Source organism: Desmodus rotundus, chromosome X (genome assembly GCF_022682495.2).
Source record: "Desmodus rotundus isolate HL8 chromosome X, HLdesRot8A.1, whole genome shotgun sequence".
NCBI lineage: Eukaryota > Metazoa > Chordata > Mammalia > Chiroptera > Phyllostomidae > Desmodus > Desmodus rotundus.
In genome coordinates, this window is record NC_071400.1 from 48,634,061 (window position 1) to 48,652,917 (window position 18,857).

An 18,857-nucleotide genomic window follows, 5' to 3' on the forward strand; every position below is an offset into this window, starting at 1 on the left:
ATTCTAATGAGAGTAATGTGCATATCCAGTGGTGTGATTTTGGGCAGTCATGGAATCCCTTGAAGTAGTTAGAAGGACAGGGCTGGAGGAAGAGTGTGTTTAGCCACCTGTGAAGAAATAATTGCTCTGAAATGCTTCACTGAGAATTCTTTATTTTTAATGTGGAACCAGACTCATATATACACCTCCAACTTCACAATAGGATGGGGCATTATTGACCTTGACAGGATATCTCAGATGGCCATTTAGGAACCATTGCTATTAATTTGTTAAGCTCAGTATGAGAGTCAGTGCTGTCTCATCCACTGTCTGAAGGGTTCTGTCTAAGAAGAAACATTCAAGATATGAGAGACATGCCAAAAGGAACATGATGACGTTAGAGAGGTGGGAGTCCTGGGACAGATAGCAAGCATGTGAGGATGAATTCTGAGTGCAAGGGATAAAGAGAGAACAAAAACAACCTGAATAGGAGAGATGGGCAAGGATGGAATATTTCTAAGATGCTCCCATTTTCATGAATAGGAATGATTTACTTTTTGAAAAGGGATTACCTTTGATGGTCAGACTTTTCTGTAGCTATGAATATATCACAGTTTCAATACATTTTGAAGTTTAGGTGAGAGCATACTAACTCAAAATTTATTAAGGTAAAAATTTTAAAGTAATGTTTTGGGTTTTCTTTTTTTTATTAAATGTTTTCTTCCTATCACTATGACCACGAGATGGTAGTGTTTCTACAGAAAATGTGGTCAAGAACAAAAGCAACTCTGTATTCATATATGAGAATCTATATTTGAAGTTGCTGCTATTTTCTCCAGTTTTCTTTGATTTTGAAAAGTTTGAAAAATTTGGTAGATTTTTATGATGTGAAACAATGAGACATTGAAATTAAGAACAATCTAACAGTAACCAGAGAGGAATGGGAGGGGATAATAGGGGGCAAGGGGGAAGGGTTTTCAGGAACAACCATAAAGGACACATGGATAAAACCAAAGCAGGGTGGAAGCTGGGGAGGGAGGTAGGGATGGCTGGGGTGGGGGGAGTGGTGGTGGGGAAATGCAGACAACTATACTTGAACAACAATAACATAATTAAAAAAAATAAATGAAACATCTCACAGACCATTTTCCTCAAGATCTCTGGGTCCCATTCAAGATGGCATCTGAGGTATAACTTTGCTGCTTTTTGAAACATAAATCAAGAGTTGTAGATAACATGGCAGTTGTCTTGAATACTGACAAATTGATTTTAAACAGTTGCTTCTAATTTTAGTCACCTTGAAGGAGTTAGTATAATATCGCAATTTCATAAAAGAGATTCAATTTTCTCCTTGGGCTCATTAGAGATGTGTTGTATAAATGAGTTTGGGTTGAGTAGGTTGTAAAGTTAGTCATTTCTCCTGCCTCCTTAATTAGGACTGCACTTGGAGCACTGTCAAGGGCTTTTTATAACAATGGCTCTCATTTTTAATAAATCCATCACAAAAGATATGCTTAATACTATAAAGGGAAACAGGAAGATGAAGACAGTCCTTTTCTTATACAGCTTCCCAGTGAGGAGCCAAGACCCATGAAACAATGAATAATACAAAAAATATTTTTAAATGGTACTAACAAGACTAAGCACTAAAAGCAGTCAAAGAAAGAGATCAGTGAGGACTGGATTGACCAGGCAAGACTATTTATAAGAGGTGTGACTTCAGCTATATTCTTGAAAAATGGGTAGGATCCTAATTGGTAAAAGAGAGGAGAGAGGCTAGTTCAAGCTTGTGGGGAGTAAGAGTTAAGACAGGCACATAACAGGTGTGAAGCTGAAAGGGACACACAATATTATAGGATAAAGAGAATAACCAGCCTAGAAAAGAATGTGTGTATGTTGGTTTCAGAGACCTGAGGATGGGTAGTAGGTGAAGGAAGTATCACATTGTTTTACAGAAGGCCTTTAAAAACAAGCTGAAAACTTATTTCACTTAGAATAATACCCTCTCTATCCATCTATCTTGTCAGTTTTCAGAACAGTAATGAGGATATAAAGTGCAGCATAGGGAATATAGTCAATAATATTGTAGTAACTATGTATGGTGCCAGATGTGTACTAGACTTATTGGAGTGATCACTTTGTAAGTTATATAAATGTGTAATTACTATGTTGCACACTTGGAACTAATATAATATTGTATGTCAACCATAATAGAAACATTTAACAAATAAACAAACAAGCAGAAGTACTGAGACTGGATAATATGGTAAAAAATGGTAGACACTGATCAACATAATCAATGAGTTTCTTAAGAAAGAAAACCTACAGTATTGCGCAGCATGTACAATGAAGGAAGAATAGTATAGACACTCCTACAGGATGAGGTTGTTGGTTCAGTGTGATCAGAAGTTGGAGATCCTTGGAGGATAGGACAGCCATCAGTTATGTCCCCAACTTTTGAGTCAATCCTCCCTCACCTTGGGGTACAGAGAATGAACATACATGTAGTGTGAATTGACACTGGAAAGAGAGTCCTAGGAATCCTCCTTCACTTCCCTGACTAGGTCAACCCCTCTCAATGACTGGCTTTTATAACATCTTTCCCTTTTAACATGTGGCACAGTTGCAATATTATATTTATAGGTGTTATTATTTGATAAATATCTGTCTTCCCTACTAAATTCAGCCAGGGCAGATTCCATGTCTGTTTTTACTCCCCATTGTATCTCCAGCATCAGCACAGTGCCAGGTGCTTAATGGTTGTTTTACAAATGTTTGCTGAATGAAAGAAGGTAGATATTTACATTCAGGCATCTTTAAGCTTAGTAAGAGAGAAAGGTGGAACAAAGGTGTTCCCATATAATTGGGAGTGTGTAGGTTGAGGCTTGATGGGGAAAGATGGACAGTGTGGTCTTAAAATTATCTGCCACACATGTCCCATCTCCCCCTTCACTTCCCTTCACTAGGAGGAACCCTTGTCACACTCATATAAATGGCTTCTATCTGGTAGTGTAAGAAGTTGGGACTCTAGAACTAGGCTGAACAGTTTTAAATTGTGATTCTGCCACTTACTATCATGTATCCCTGGGCAAATCATTTAATTTCTCTGCCTCAGTTTCCTCATCTGTCAAGTATAGATAATAATTCTTCTTACTTTGTGGTGAGGATCAAATGAGGTATTATACATCTAAGTGCTTCAACTACTGCCTGACACATAGTTAAGTGTTCCATATGTACACTGTCCACCAAATGCAATCTTGGCTCTCAATACAGCCAATAGCATACCCCATATATCTCTCCCTTATCTAGCTAGAGTCCAAGTATATAGCCTTTACCTTTGCTTTGGCAAGACAGGTGGGAAACAGGAAATAGAAATGATAAATAATAAAGGGAAAACTGGGTGTGGGTTTGGATTTGACGCCTGCCTGCCCAGAATGTGGCAGCCATACAACCTCTGAAGAGATATTTTCTTTTGATAAAGTTTCCCTTAAGGTTCCAGTGGCTGTTTTTGCTACATTTCCAGTCCAGATGAGGTTTGATGAAGTGCCAGCAATGACATGTACCCTGCCAACATTCTCCTGACTGTCCTAGCCTCCGAGACATGTCTAAACAACTGAGGCTGAGATTCAATCTGTGTCTTAATACTGCTGTCTGAAGCAAGAAGAAAGCTGTACATTAGTGTTTGGTGACAGCATAGAGAGCTGTTGTCAGTGGGGCCCTTTATGTTAAGGTTTGCAATTTCAGCACTCAAAAGGTTACTTCTTTTGCAGTATTTTGCCTGCAATTGCGGTGATCAGCATAGGAGAGAAGTATATCTGGATTCACTGCCATCTGAGTAATATGCTTATACAAGGTATACCTTTGTAAAAACATCATTTCAACAGAAAAAAAGTAACTAGGTGCTTCAAAAATTAAAACATCAGGGAGACTCAGTCACATTATATACAACTGAAAGATGCAAAGAAATTAAAGGCAGAGAAGACAGCATCAATTTTATGAAAGTGTAGAATTTAGTCTTTATAAGGAAAGATGAAAGAAAATGGTTTATTTAGTCTGGAGAAGAGATGGCAAAGAAAGTACTTAACTGTCAGTTATGTGAAGGGAGAGTACATGATCGGTAATAACTAGCTTTAATCTGCCACTTCTGAGGACATGAAGAAAGAAATTTAAATTGTGACAAGACAACTGTTGAGAAGAAGATTAGTTCCAGGATCTGTTATCACAATAAGGACTAGAAGTAAAGTTCTGTAAATGGAAATTAAATAAATAAAAATGCAAGACTATTGGAGATAGAGAAGATGCAATTCTACTTAACCCCAAGGTTAAATTTGATAAATATATAATAAATATAATAAGTACATACTCTATTTCATAGAATAATTATCACTTATTAAGCAATAACCATGTGCTTGACCTTCTCCTAGCACTCTATATCATCTCAGTTAATTTTTACAACTTTTCCATGGGTCATAGATATTATAATCTCCATTTCCTCAACTGAGAAAACTGGTTCTGAGTGGTAAAGTAGCTTGCCCAAGATAACATCTCTAGCACATGGTAGCTTTGCTATGATAAATCTTTGTCTATATGACTTCAGAGCTACATCCTTTGTACTACATTGACTCTTGGATGCAATAATATGTCTTTTTGCTGTTTCCATTCTTTCATTAATTTTTCTTCAGTTTAGATTTCACATGTCCTTTCCTCCAAAAAAAATATCAGCCTAACAACTGGATTATTGCAACTAACTTATTACTATGTTAGCAACCATGTATACACTTCTGCTCAGTATGGACTCTCTTCCCTTTGGAACACACTCAAATTAAGTTGAGGCAAGGATGGAAAAAGAGGTGAGGAGCAAAATACCCATATTTCCTGGCTGAAATGTGATAGCTGTACTTAGGTACAGTGCACACACACTTTAGAAACTGGTTATAAAATATTAAGGGCGTTATTGAAGCAGAAATCAAATTAGGCTGCAACTGAATGCATATCGACTTGTGAGGGCTGGTACAAAGAGGATATTAAATGGGATGAACATATACTGATACTCAGAACAAGGTCATTTCTTTCAAAAAGAAATATTAACTATAATGTCCTTAAGTGAGATGGGGAGAAAAAAATCATGGGTCAGAAATGACACTGGGTAATTTCCTATTGAATGGGAACCAATGTATAGTCAGTACAATCTGCCACACTCGATGCAGATGAAGAAAACACAACAATATACTCTCATTTAATGGCATCTAATTCAAACTATGACTAACTTTCTGGCAATATTTCCCTGCTAGTGCATGTTCATTCAAAGAGCATCTACTTTGTGCTTAGTACAGTGGGAGGAAAAGAAAAGATTAACCAGAAATAGATTGTTACTTAATGAACTTATACATTGGTAGGGATGATAAGACATGGGCACAAATAATAAAAGACAAAATATGACAAGGTAATAAATACTACTGGAGAAGCAAGGTGAGGTGCTGAGGGGTCCCAGAGAGAAGAAAGTTTTACTCTTAATTTACAGAATTAATAACTTCCAGCCATAAAATAAATAAACCATGGGGATATAGTATATAGCAGAGAGAATATAGTCAATCATATTGTAATAACTTTGCACATGACAGGTGATTACTAGACTTATCATGGTGATCACATTATAAGGTAGATAAATGTTGAATCACTATATTGTATACCTGAAACTAATAAAAGGTTGTATAATAACTATATTTTAATAAAAAATTAAAAGCTTTATGGAAGAAGTAGTATTTAGGCTGGTATTTTATGGATAAGCAGAGTTTAGGGGTGGAAAAATTCAGGATGGAGATAGGAAGGCAGAGAAAAGAGAAAGGCCCTCCAACTGCTATTGAGCAACATGTCACCTGAGGACTACTTGTGTTAGAATCTGAGGAGGCTGCATTTGAACTTGGTCTTGAGGAGCTGGCAGGATTTTCACGGGAAGATATGGAGAGAAAGGGAAAAACACTCCCCCCGCCCAGTGCTTTCTGTACATATGCAGTTTTTACCTCGGAAGCCATTTAGTCTCAGTCCCTTTCTGGTTTCTCATCATCCAATAGCCTCCATTCATTCATCCCAAATTTGGTTGCCATATGTTTGGAACTAGATGCTCTAACCAGCCAGAGACTCCACTGATTACCTTTCTATTGGCTTACTCAGATTTCAGACTTTTTAAAAAATTATATTTTATTGATAGTGCTATTACAGTTGTTTCAATAATTCCCCTTTATCCACCTCTGCCCGGTAGCCCCCATTCCTCCACCAATAACCCCCCTAGTTCATGTCCATAAGTCATGCGTGTAAGTTCTTTAGCTTATCCATTTCCTATACTATTCTTAACATCCCCCTATTTTGTACTGAAATCATGCTTCTTAATCCATGTACCTTTTTTGCCCCTTTTCCCCCTTCCACCTCCCAGCTGATAACCCTCCATATGAACTACATTTCTGTGATTCTGTTCCTGTTCTAGTTGTTTGCTTAGTTTGTTTTTGTTTTTGTTTTAGGTTCAATTGATAATAGTTGTCATTTTACATAAGTTTCTTGTCATTTTACTGTTAATAGTTTTGATCATCTTTTTCTTAAATAAGTCCCTTTAACATTTCATATAATAAGGGCTTGGTGATGATGAACTCCTTTAACTTGAACTTATCTGAGAAGCACTTTATCTACCCTTCCATTCTAAATGATAGCTTTGCTGGATACAGTAATCTTGGATGTAGGTTCTGCCTTCATGACTTCAAATACTTCCTTCAGCCCCTTCTTGACTATAAGGTTTCCTTTGAGAAATCAGCTGACAGTATTATGGGAACTCCTTTGTAGGTAACTGTCTCCTTTTGCTGCTTTTAAGATTGTCTCTTTATCTTAAGCTTTGGCATTTTAATTGTCATGTGTCTTGGAATGGACTTATTCACACCCATCTTGTTTGGGACTCTCTGTTTCCTGGACTTCCATGTCTATTTTCTTCAAGAAATTAGGGAAATTTTCTTTCACTGTTTTTCAAATAGATTTCCAATTTCTTGCTCTTTCTCTTCTCCTTCTGGCACCCTTATGATGCAAATGTTGGGTTATTTGAAGTTTGTCCCAGAGGCTGCTTATATTGTGCTAATAGTTTTGGATTCTTTTTCTTCTTGTTGGTCTGATTGTTTTTGCTTCGTTTTGTATTGTTCTTCAAGTACAGTTGTCTCCATTTTCCCACCATCACTCACCCTTACACAAGCCACCCCACCTCCCACCTCCCCTTGGTTTTTGTCCATGTGTTCTTTATAGATATTCCTAAAGACCCTTCCTCCTTTTCACCCATTATCTCCTCCTACCTCTCCTCTTGTTACTGTTAGTTTGTTCTTAATTTCAATGTCTCTGGTTATATTTTGCTTCCTTGTTTGTTTTGTTGATTAGGTTCACTTATAGGTGAGAACATATGGTATTTGTCTTTCATGGCCTGGCTTATTTCACTTAGCATAATGCTCTCCAGATCCATCCATGCTGTCACAAAGGGTAGGTGTGCCTTTTTTTCTCTGCTGTAGAGTATTCAATTGTGTAAATATACCATTGTTTATTGATCCATTCATTTACTGGTGGGCAGTTAGGTTGCTTCCAGGACTTGGCTATTGTAAATTGTGCTTCTATGAACATTGAAGTGCATAGGTTCTTTTGGATTGGTGTTTCAGGGTTCTTAGGGTATAATTTCAGAAGTGGAATTTCTGGGTCAACAGGTAGTTCCATTTTTAGTTTTCTGAGGAAATTTCACACTGTATTCCACAGTGGCTGCACCAGTCTGCATTCCCTCCAACAGTGCACTAGGGTTCCCTTTTCTCCACAACCTCTCCAACACTTGTTGTTTGTTGATTTATGATGGCCATTCTGACCGGTGTGAAGTGGTATCTCATTGTGGTTTTAATTTGCATCTCTCTGATGGCTATGATGCTGAGCATCTTTTCATATGTCTCTGGTCCCTCTGTATGTCCTCCGTGGAGAGGTGTCTGTTCATCCTTTGCCCATTTTTAAATTGGGTTGTTTGTCTTCCTGGAGTGGCGTCATTGAGTTCTTTATATATTTTGGAGATCAAACCATTGTCCAAGGTATCATTGGCAAATATGTTTTCCCATATAGTTGGTTCTCTTCTCATTTTAATGCTGTTTTCTTTAGCCATGCAGAAGCTTCTTATTTTGATAAGGTCCCATTTGTTTATTCTTTCTTTTATGTCCCTTGCTTTAGGGGTCATATTGGTGAAGATATTGCTGCGTGGAATGTCTCATATTCTCCTGTTGATGTTTTCCCCTAGGACTTTTATAGTGTCACAACTTATATTTAAGTGTTTTATTCACCTTGAATTTATTTTTGTGTATGATGTAAATTGGTGCTCGAGTTTCTTTTCTTTTCTTTTCTTTTTTTTTTTTTCCATGTAGCTGTCCAGATCTCCCAACCTCATTTTTTGAGAAGGCTATTTTTACTCCATTTTATGTTTCTGCCCCCTTTGTCAAATATTAATTGACCATAGAGACTTGGATTTATTTCTGGGCTCTCTGTTCTGCTCCATTTGTCTATGTGTCTGTTCTTATGCCAGTACCAGGGTGTTTTGATTGCAGTGGCCAGATAATACAGTTTGATATCAGGTGTTGTGATCCCTCCTACTTTGTTCTTCTTTCTCAGAATTACTGTAGCTATTTAGGATCGTTTGTGGTTCCAGAGACATTTTTGAAATGTTTGTTCTATATATGTAAAATAGGTCATTGATGCTTTAATAGGCATTGTATTGAATCTGTAAATTGCTTTGGGTAGTATGGACATCTGGATGGTGTTAATTCTTCCAATCCATGAACATGGTACATGGTTCCATTTGTTTGTGTCTTTCTTAATTTCTTTCTTCAGTGTTGTGTAGTTTTCTGAGTACACGTCTTTTACCTCCTTGGTTAGGTTTATTCCTAACTACTTTATTTTTTTGTTGTTGTTGCTATATCAAATGGGATTTATTCCCTGATTTCTGTTTCTGATATTTCCTTGTTGGCTTTGATTTTTCAATATTGACTTTGTATCCTGCTGTTTAGCCAAATTTATTTATTAGGTTGAGTAGTTTTTTCATGGAATCTATAGGTTTTTCTATGTACACTATCAGATGTCTCTGAGACTTCTAATGGTCTCAATTTAAGTGCACTAAACTCAGATGTAAACCATAATTTCAGTCATCTACCTAGTCTTAGGAATGGTTTCTGAAAGCAGTAGTCTATGGACCACGTGCATCAGAATGAATGGTGGGTCCTGTTAAAATGCACATCCTAGGTCCCCACTCCAAGGCCACAGATTTAGAGTCTCTGCAATTGTGGATCTGAATTTCAACAAGTTTTTTAGGTGACTCCGAAGGCACTAAAGTTTGAGAAATATTGAGGGGTGGATGAGACAGCAAAAGTACAAAGGTAAAAGATCACAGAAACAACATAAGTGGAACCTGAGGTGCATGAATCAGAGAATGCGGGCCTATAAAATTATGTTGAACTAGAGTTCAAAGGACTTCACTGTGGGAGCCAGGGGGTTGACTTATATTCTAATGTCAACAGGGAGCTATTCCTCTCAGTTGCACAGTGGATTGGTTAAGAGGCTGAAATCTGAATCCAGACTGCGAGGGTTCAAATTTCAGCTCCTTGATTCACTAGCTATATGACCCTGGACAATTTTTTTTCCTTTAATTTTATTTTTTATTTACAGTTCACATTCAGTATTAGTTTGTATTAGTTTCAGGTATACAGCATAGTGGTTAGATAATCATACTTTACAGTGTTCCCCCCAATAGTTCCAGCACTTACTTGGCACCATACATAATGAAATAGGTGAAGGGATTGAGAAGTACAAATTGGTAGTTATAAAATGGTCATGGGAATATAAAGTACAGCATAGGAAATACAGTCAACAACATTGTAATATGTGGCCTTGGACAAGTTTTTAACTCTTTTCTGCTTCAGTTTCATCATCTATAAAATGTAGATCATGGGATTAAATAAGTTTATATTTGTAAAGTGCATAAAACTGTGATTGGCATATAGTTCAGTATATGTGTCAGCATAAAGACTTTTGAGTGTGTTAAAAGGGATGTATCATGGTTAAGGCTATCTTCTGGGAAAATTAAGCTGGCAGTAATGTATATTCATTCCCCACCAGCCAATCTTATAATTTTTTCCCTCTCAGTGGTTTCCAACCTTGGCTACACACTGGAATAACATCTGTCACAGCCACCCCTTGTCTGGACATAAATTTACCAAGGTGATTCCAATCTGCACACATAGTTGAGAACAAATGCTCTAAATATATTTTATATTTGTCTATTTTTTGGTAACTGATTCCTTATTATATGCATGATACCATGCTTGGTCCTCTTCCTGCATTATCTCCTTTAAACCTCACAACCATTTGGAGGTAGGTGTTAACATTATCCTTACTTTAAAGATTGTTAAAAATCCTGGGTACATTGCACATAATCACCCAGCCAGAAAGTAGGTCTTGGATGAGAACTGTGGCAGCCTAGCTCCAGAGGCTCCATTTGAAACACTGCTTTACACTGTATCCCCAGAGCAGAGACACTCCCTCCCACACTATTTAGATACCTTCCTGGTCTCTCCTCTTGCTTTATTGCCTCCCTCCAATCTAGTCTGGACACAACAGCTGTTGAGATCTTTAAAGACATCAACTGGATCATGTCATGCCCCTGTGCACAAACTTCCAGTGGTTTCCCGATGCACTTAAAAACTGAAATCAAAACTCCTTTCTCATGGCCTTGAATATCCCACATGGTCTGACTCCTGTTCACATCTCAAGGCTCATATCCTGCTGATTTTAACCACAAACATTATATTCCAGCTACACTGATCCTTACATTACTTGAATACTCTAAACTCCTCTCTTCCTGAGGCCTTTGAACTTGCTTTTCTTTCTGCCTCAAATTCTCTATCCCCAGGATCTTTGCATGAATGGCTCCTTTTTCTCTTTCAAGTCTGAGATTAAATGTTATTTCAGACAGCCCTTCCCAATCACTCAGCCTAAATGCTCTCACCTTTTATTTCCTATCTCAGTCCTTTATTTCCTTTATAGTACAGTTGTCCCTTGGTATCCCTGGAGGATTGGTTCAGGATACCCCCTGAAGATACCAAAATCTGAGAATGCTGAGATCCCTCTATATAAAATGGTATAATATTTGCATATAACCCATACTTATATATACACTACAGTGGGGTATGCCTATATATCACTTCATTCACGTGGGTTCAGCATGGTGCTCAGCACATGGTAAATTCAAGTTTTGCTTTGGGAAACGTTTTGGGTTTTCTTTTCTAAATATTTCAAACTGTAATTGGTTGAATCCACAAATGTGTAACCCATGAATACGGAGAACCAACTATACTTGTACTGCAAGGGGGTCGCTTTTGTAATTCATATAAAGATGCTTGCTATAGAGTCTGGCATGTGCTCTGTATGTCTACTACATTCACCAATATGTATCCATCTTCTATCATAATGCTGAACATACAATAGATGCTCAATAAATATGTTGATTGAATGGAAGGAAAGAAGACAAAACTAGGATACTTCCATAGGGAAAGCAGGAAAAGGGAGGGATATAGAAAATTGCTAATAGATTTGATAATTTGAGAAGACTCAATAAAGGAGAAATTAATGGTGATTATATTTTATCTTAGGAACTTAGAAAAAAAGTGGTGCCATTCAATATGAAATAAATGGAATGCAAAGAAGAAAAAACTGGCCTAAGAAAATGACAATTCCATTGTAGATATAATTTGAAAAAACAATGCCTTACATATGGATTTTATTGAGTTTGTCACCATCCTTCTATGGGATTTTTAAGAATGTACATAAATTTTCCTTGTACAGTGTTCAAAATGGTCATGTCAATGCTTTGCAAGGCCCATTCTGTCTACAATACAATAAGATAGGGCCAAGCTAAAAGGGATTAAGGAGAAAGAGATAAAGACACTCAATTTCACAGGAGAGACACTCAATTTGGAGGGCCTCAAAATCACCAAATGCAATGTCTTACTTAACAGCTGCACTGGGTACATTGATTGGGTTGCCGGTTCTGAAAGAGTCCTTCAGCCATGACTCCTGTGTCTCTTGCCACAATTCTGCATAGTTTCTTTCAAGTGGTGGCTCTTAAAATCAGTGATTTTATTTTCTTTCTTTTTGTGTATGAAAGCATCCCTAGAAACTAAGGCTACCAGAGAGAAGTCACTTTTCCTAGGACACTGGGCAGGTATTTTCCTCTTTTCTAAGTCTTGCTAATCAGAGTGACAGCACCATGGGTCTTGGGATATGGGATACACACCTCTGCATACCCGGCAGCAGGAATCAGGAACAGACACAGGGAATGCACAGCTTAACTTGGGGCAAGTCTTGAGACCACAGTACACATTTCCCTCCTGCCAAGAAGAAACAGAATAAGGTCACAAGAAGGCTTAGCTAGGTACCTGGGATGAGAAGAGGCTCAAAACATGGCATGTCAATTCCCACTGCTCTCCCACAATTGGTTGGTTCTAGGTACTTTCTAAATTTTACTAGGCATTATTTTCTTCTATTTACTATATTTTCCATGCCAGAGACTAAGTCACAGAAGAGTTGAAAACCCTCATTATGCATCATGGTCTAAGGTGGCACAAAGTCATGAGTGTGAGGGCTGCTGTGGGCCGCTAAATCAACAAATACAGTCTTGTTCCTCTCTTCTCTGTTCATTGTATCCTTTGGTTCCCATCATCCCTCAGCTAGATGTTGGGGATTTCAGAAAATGTGGATTTACATGATAGCTACCTTTTATAATTCTCACTAGAATATCCTTTCCATACCCAGGAGATGAACTCTCTGGGGTAATACAAAACTATACAAATTATCTGAATTGACAGCTCAGTCCAGCAAGAAGCAGAGAAGAGGATCAATTTACTTGCTGTTGTGTGTGTCTTTGCATGATCTCCATTTCCTAAAGTACTATTTTCCAAATATTATTCATTCAGGGTTGTTATTAGTTATTAAAAGCATATAATTCTGGTGCTAGACAGGTTTCTGAAAGGGTAGGAAGGCAAGGCCACAACCAACTTATCCCATACTACTGAGATACTACTATATTTTTACTAAAAAATCCCTATGTGAAGAGAGTCTATAACTTCCCTAGGAAATCCAGAGTTTAATGCCCCTTAGAGAAAAAAACAGTTGTTTCTACATCTAACTTCATTCTCTCACACATCACTTTAAATACCCACTTTACTCCATTTTCTGGTTCTACCTATTTCATTTTCTGGACTACACAATTAGATGAAGATAAAATCAGTATACTTTGTCTCCAAAGTATACACATTCTTTTCACAATGTCATAGGATCAGTCATGTGTCCTCAGGAGAGTTCTCATTGCAGGACACCAGGGATGAACTGGCTAATAGAATACTTCAGAGATGAAACCAAGAGACATCCCATTTTCTTCTGAATTGAACTGAGTGGCTGTAGATGGGGCCCATGGTTTTTTCACCCATAGCATCCCCAAAACTTCAAATAACTGAGTCCTTTAGATTAAGACTTTAGTGGTATAAGTATTGTTAAAAGGAGTTCATATCAAGACCACCAGCTCATCTCTGTCCATTTAAGCAGTCCTAAAGCTCTAAGAATGGGATATGACTGGGTCTGAGCTCTTCAACAGAGTTATTCAGGGTTGATGAAATCGGGGAGTCTGGGCTGGCAGGCATGCTTATGACTTAAATGTACTTCATCTTCCATTCAAACACCCTATAGTGTAGGCTCAAACTAAAGGTGTAAACGTAGAAGATGCTCTCTTATTTGGTTAGGGGTTAACAGAGACAGTAAGATGCAATGTCTTACCGAACAGCTGCATTGGGTACATTGATTGGGTTGACGGTTTGGAAAGAGTCCTTCAGTCATGAACAGCTCACCATGTTGGTAAGTGGTCCCATTGTACTCGCACGACTTGCTGGTTACTTTATTGTTCACTGGGGGTAAGGAGTCTTCTAGGACATGGTGGAGAAAAACCATAACAAGTATTGGCATCATTGTAAAGAATTTCATAAATCCCAACTGCAGATGGGATGTACCACATAGAGGGAGTTAAAAAAGAGTCCCACCCATTCAGTGGCTGCTGATGAAAAAATACAGATATGCCTTTCTTTATTGCACCTCACTTTACTGCACTTCATAAGTGTTCCGTTTTTTACAAAGTAAGGCAAGACCTCCACCTAAAAAATTATTAAAACTTGCTTTATTGTGATACTTGCTTTTTTGAAGTGGTCTAGAACCAAGCTTGTAATATCTCTGAGGTATGCCTATATTAAAGCAGCCAGACAAGAATAGCAACTGATATGACCATTGTCCATTATTTCATTTTTCAAGCATTTATTGAGCAACTACTCTCTGTGATAGGCACTAGAGAGAGATCAGATAAGGTGGACAGGGATCCTGTCTTCATGGAGCTAACAGACTTAGAAGAATAAGGCATTGGTCTTCCAGTAAAGATGGCAGCATAGGCAGACACGGCTCACCTCTTTGCACAACCACATCAAAATTACAACTAAAATATAGAACAACTATCACTCAGAACCACCAGAAATCGAGTAGAATGGAACTCTGACAACTATGGAATTAAAGAAATCACATCCACCCAGACTGGTAGGAGGGGTGCAGACACGGAATGGGACGGTCCCTCATCCACGTGTGTTAGATAAAAATTCGGGAGGGATATCTCAGGAGAGAGGAATCCCAGCCCCATACCAGGGCCCCCAGTCAAGGGTTCCAATGCCAGGAAGATAAGTCTCCACAACTTCTAGCTGCAAAAAGCAGTGGGGATTGAGTCAGTGGAAGACACTGCTGGAACCCCAAGCACCTCCCCTTAAAGAACCCACACACAGACTCACCTACTCAGACTCACTCTCTCTGAGCTCCAACACTGGAGTAGCAGCTTGAAAGGCACCAGTGACATACAGGGAGAAACTGAAATGTCTGCCACCAGGTGAGCGGAGGCCATTGTCCCTTTTCTAAACCCTACCGCCATAGAGCTGGCAGGCTGGTGAAATATCTGAGACTCCATCAAACTGACTAACACTGTTTGACCTGCCTTAGAGATCCCCAGAGACTCAACCCCAGCCACCTTACCAGCCCATCTAAGCTGCTTTTCCATATAAATGGCTGGTTTTGGCTCATACTGCACAACTTTGTAAATCCTCTCAAACAAGCAACAGCTGGCCTCAGTGAGGCCCATGCCTGGCACTAGCAGGAGCCAACTTAGAGTCACAGCTTCACTTCGCCTGGGAATCTCTAAGCCCAGCACAAGTAGCAGCCATCTCAGCTTGCTTTATGGCTCAGGCAGAGTGGCCCCAGGCAAAACACAGGTGTGGGCTGAACTTGGCTTGCAACACCCGGGGATCCTAGAGCCTGCACACCCAGTGGACAGCTACAGACCACGATGGAGCACCACCACCCTGCCCCAGCACAGCTTATTCTCCCTGGAGGGTAGAGGTTGATGGTCAGTGGTCACAGCCAATCCTTGCAGGTGACTGGCCTGGGTAAATCCCTCCAACTGACCTGCCAATAGCAAGGCCCAACTACAAGAGGAGGGTGTAGTCAGTCCACACAAAGGGTGTACCTCAAGTACCCAGCTTTGGTGATAAGGGAGGCTGTGCAACTGAACCCTACAGGACACCTACTACATTAGGCCACGCTACCAAGACACAGGGTCAAAGCAGCTCTACCTAGTACATAGAAACAAACACAGGGAGGATGTCAACGGGGAGACAAAGGAACATGGCCCAAATGAAAGAACAGATCAAACTCCAGAAAAAGAACTAAACAAAATGGAGAAAGCAATCTATCAGATGCAGAGTTCAAAACACTGGTTATAAGGATGTTTACGGAACTTAGGGAGGACCTCAGCAGCATAAAAAGATCCAGTCAGAAACAAAGGATACAAATTGAAATAAGAACAATTTACAAGGAATGAGCAGTAGAGTGGAGGAAGCCCAGAATCAGAGCAATGATTTGGAACATAAGGAAGCAAAAACAACCAAACAGAACAGTATAAAGAAAAATTAATCCAAAAAAGAAATGAGGATACTGTAAGGAGCCTCTGAGACAACTTCAAGCAATCCAACATTCACATCATAGGGGTTCAAGAAGGAGAGGAGAAAGAGCAAGAAACTTGGAAATCTATGTGAAAAAATAAAGAAAGAAAATTTCCTTAACTTGGTGAAGGAAATAGACATGCAAGTCGAGGAAGCACAGAGAATCCCAAACAAGATGGACCCAACGAGTCCCATTCCAATACATATCATAATTAAAATGCCAAAACTTAAAGATAAAGCAGCAAGTGAGAAGAAGTTAGTTACCTATAGGGAAGTTCCCATAAGACTGTCAGCTGATTGCTCAAAAGAAACTTTGCATGCTAGAAGCAATTGGCAAGAAATATTCAAAGTCACAAAAAGCAGGGACCTATGGCCAAGATTGCTCTACTCAGTAAGCTATCTGCCTTTAGAATTGAAGGGCAGATAAAGAGCTTCCAACACAAGAAAAAGCTAAAGTAGTTCATCATCACCAAACCATTATTATTATTTTTAATTTTTATTGTTATTCAATTACAGTTGTCTGCATTTTCTCCCCATCCCTCCACCCCACCCAAGCCAGGCCCACTTCCCTCCCACGCCTCCACCCTCCCCCTTGATTTTGTCCATGTGTCCTTTATAGTAGTTCCTCTAATCCCCTCTCCCCACTGTCCTCTCCCCACTCCCCTCTGGTTATTGTTACATTGTTCTTAACTTCAATGTCTTGTGTTATATTTTGTTTGCTTTTTTTCTTTTGTTGATTATGTTCCAGTTAAAGGTGAGATCATATGGTATTTGTCCCTTACTGTCTGGCTTATTTCACTTAGCATAATGCTCTCCACTTCCATCCATGCTGTTGCAAAGGATATAAGCTCCTTCTTTCTCTCTGCTGCCTAGAATTCCATTGTGTAAATGTACCATAGTTTTTGGATTCACTCATTTGCTGATGGGCACTTACGTTGCTTCCAGTACTTGGCTATTGTAAATTGTGCTGCTATGAACATTGGGGTGCATAGGTTCTTAGGGTATAATCCCAGCAGCAAAATTGGTGGGTCAAAGGGCAGTTCCATTTTTAGTTTTCTGAGGAAATTCCATACTGTTTTCCACAGTGGCCTCACCAGTCTTCATTCCCACCAACAGTGCACTAGGGTTCCCTTTTCTCTGCATCCTCTCCAACATTTGTTTGTGCATTTGTTTATGTTGGCCACTCTATCCAATGTGAGCTGGTACCTCATTTTGGTTTTAATTTGCATCTCTCTGATGGCTAGTGATGCTGAGCATCTTTTCATATGTCTCTGGGCCCTCTGTATGTCTTCCTTGGAGAAGTGTCTGTTCAAGTCCTTTGCCCATTTTTTAATTGGGTTGTTTGTCTTCCTGGAGTGGAGTCATGTGAGTTCTTTATGTTTTGGAGATCAGGCCCTTGTCTGAGGTATCATTGGCAAATATGTTTTCCCATACTGTTGGTTCTCTTTGTATTTTAATGCTGTTTTCTTTAACCATGCAGAAGCTTTTTATTTTGATGAGATCCCATTTGCTTATTCTTTCCTTTATGTCCCTTACTTTAGGGGACGTGTCTGTGAGGATGTTGCTGCATGGAATGTCTGAGATTTTCCTGCTGATGTTTTCCTCTAGGACTTTTATGGTGTTACAAACCACACCGTTATTATATGAAATGTTAAAGGGATGTATTTAAGAAAAAGAAGAACATCAAAACTATGAACAATAAAATGGCAATAAAGACATCTGTCAATGATTGAACCTAAAAAACAAACTAAGCAAACAAGAAGAACAGAGGTAGAATCATGGATATGGAGAATGTTTTGATGGTTCCGGAGGGGAGGGGAGCGTGGGTGAATGGTTGCAGAGGTGAGGGAATTAAAAAGTTCAGCCCTGGCTGGTATAGTTCCGTGGATTGAGTTTGGGCCTGTGAACCAAAGTGTGGCTGGTTCGATTCCTGGTCAGGGTACATGCCCGTGTTGTGGGCTAGATCCCCAGTGTGGGGTGCGCAATAGGCAACCATACATTGATGTTTCTCTCCCTCTCTTTCTCCTTCCCTTCCCCTGTCTCTAAAAATAAATAAATACAATCTTAACAAAACAAAACAAACTAAAACCCTAGGTGGTGTGGCTCAGTGGATTGAGTGCCAGCCTATGAACCAAGGGGTCACTGATTCAATTCCCACTCTAGGGCTCAAGCCTGGGTTGAGAGCTAGTTCCCGGTAGAAGGCACGTGAGAGGCAACCACACATTGATGTTTTTCTCCCTTTCTTTCTCCCTCATTTCCCCTCTGTAAAAATAAATTAATAAAATATTTTTTAAAAACTACAAAATATTTTTTAAAAAGAAGTACAAATAGGTAGTCACAGAATAGCCATGGGGACGTAAAGTATAGTGTAGGAAATGGAGTAGCCAAAGAACTTATATGCATGACCCATGGACATAACAATGATGGAGAGATTTCCTAAGGGAGTGGGGAGTGATGGGTGGAGAGAGGCAAAGGGGGGAAAATCAGGACAACTGTAAGAGCATAATCAATAAAATTTAACCAAAAAATTTTAAAAAATTAAAAAATAAGGTATTAACTTGCCTAGAAAGATGGAGTTCTTTGAGAGGAAGAACTATCTAATTACCCTGGTAACTTTACCCTCTGCCATGTTTTATATCACTTGGTATCTGCTTGGGTGCTTGTTCTAACCTCTAGAGTCTTTGGTTATTTTTAATTCCTCCACTAAGATTACACCCTGCCTCCCACTCTTTCCACCTATTGAAGTCCTATCTAGTT

At 39.0% G+C, this 18,857-nt stretch overlaps 1 protein-coding gene across 3 annotated transcripts in view; it reads right to left on the reverse strand.

Moving 5' to 3' along the window:
• CHRDL1 (chordin like 1) overlaps nt 1-18,857 on the reverse strand; it is a 154,556-nt gene that overhangs the window by 47,407 nt on the left and 88,292 nt on the right. For 2 of the 3 annotated variants that reach the window (XM_045188513.2, XM_045188511.2), the window contains exons 5-6: nt 13,852-13,994; nt 12,317-12,410 (exon numbers count right to left, since the gene is read on the reverse strand). In XM_045188513.2, the coding sequence (XP_045044448.2) occupies nt 12,317-12,410; nt 13,852-13,994 (237 nt within the window). Of the gene's footprint in view, nt 1-12,316; nt 12,411-13,851; nt 13,998-18,857 lie in introns of all 3 variants that reach the window. The other variant, XM_024551654.3, reaches the window with a different exon arrangement.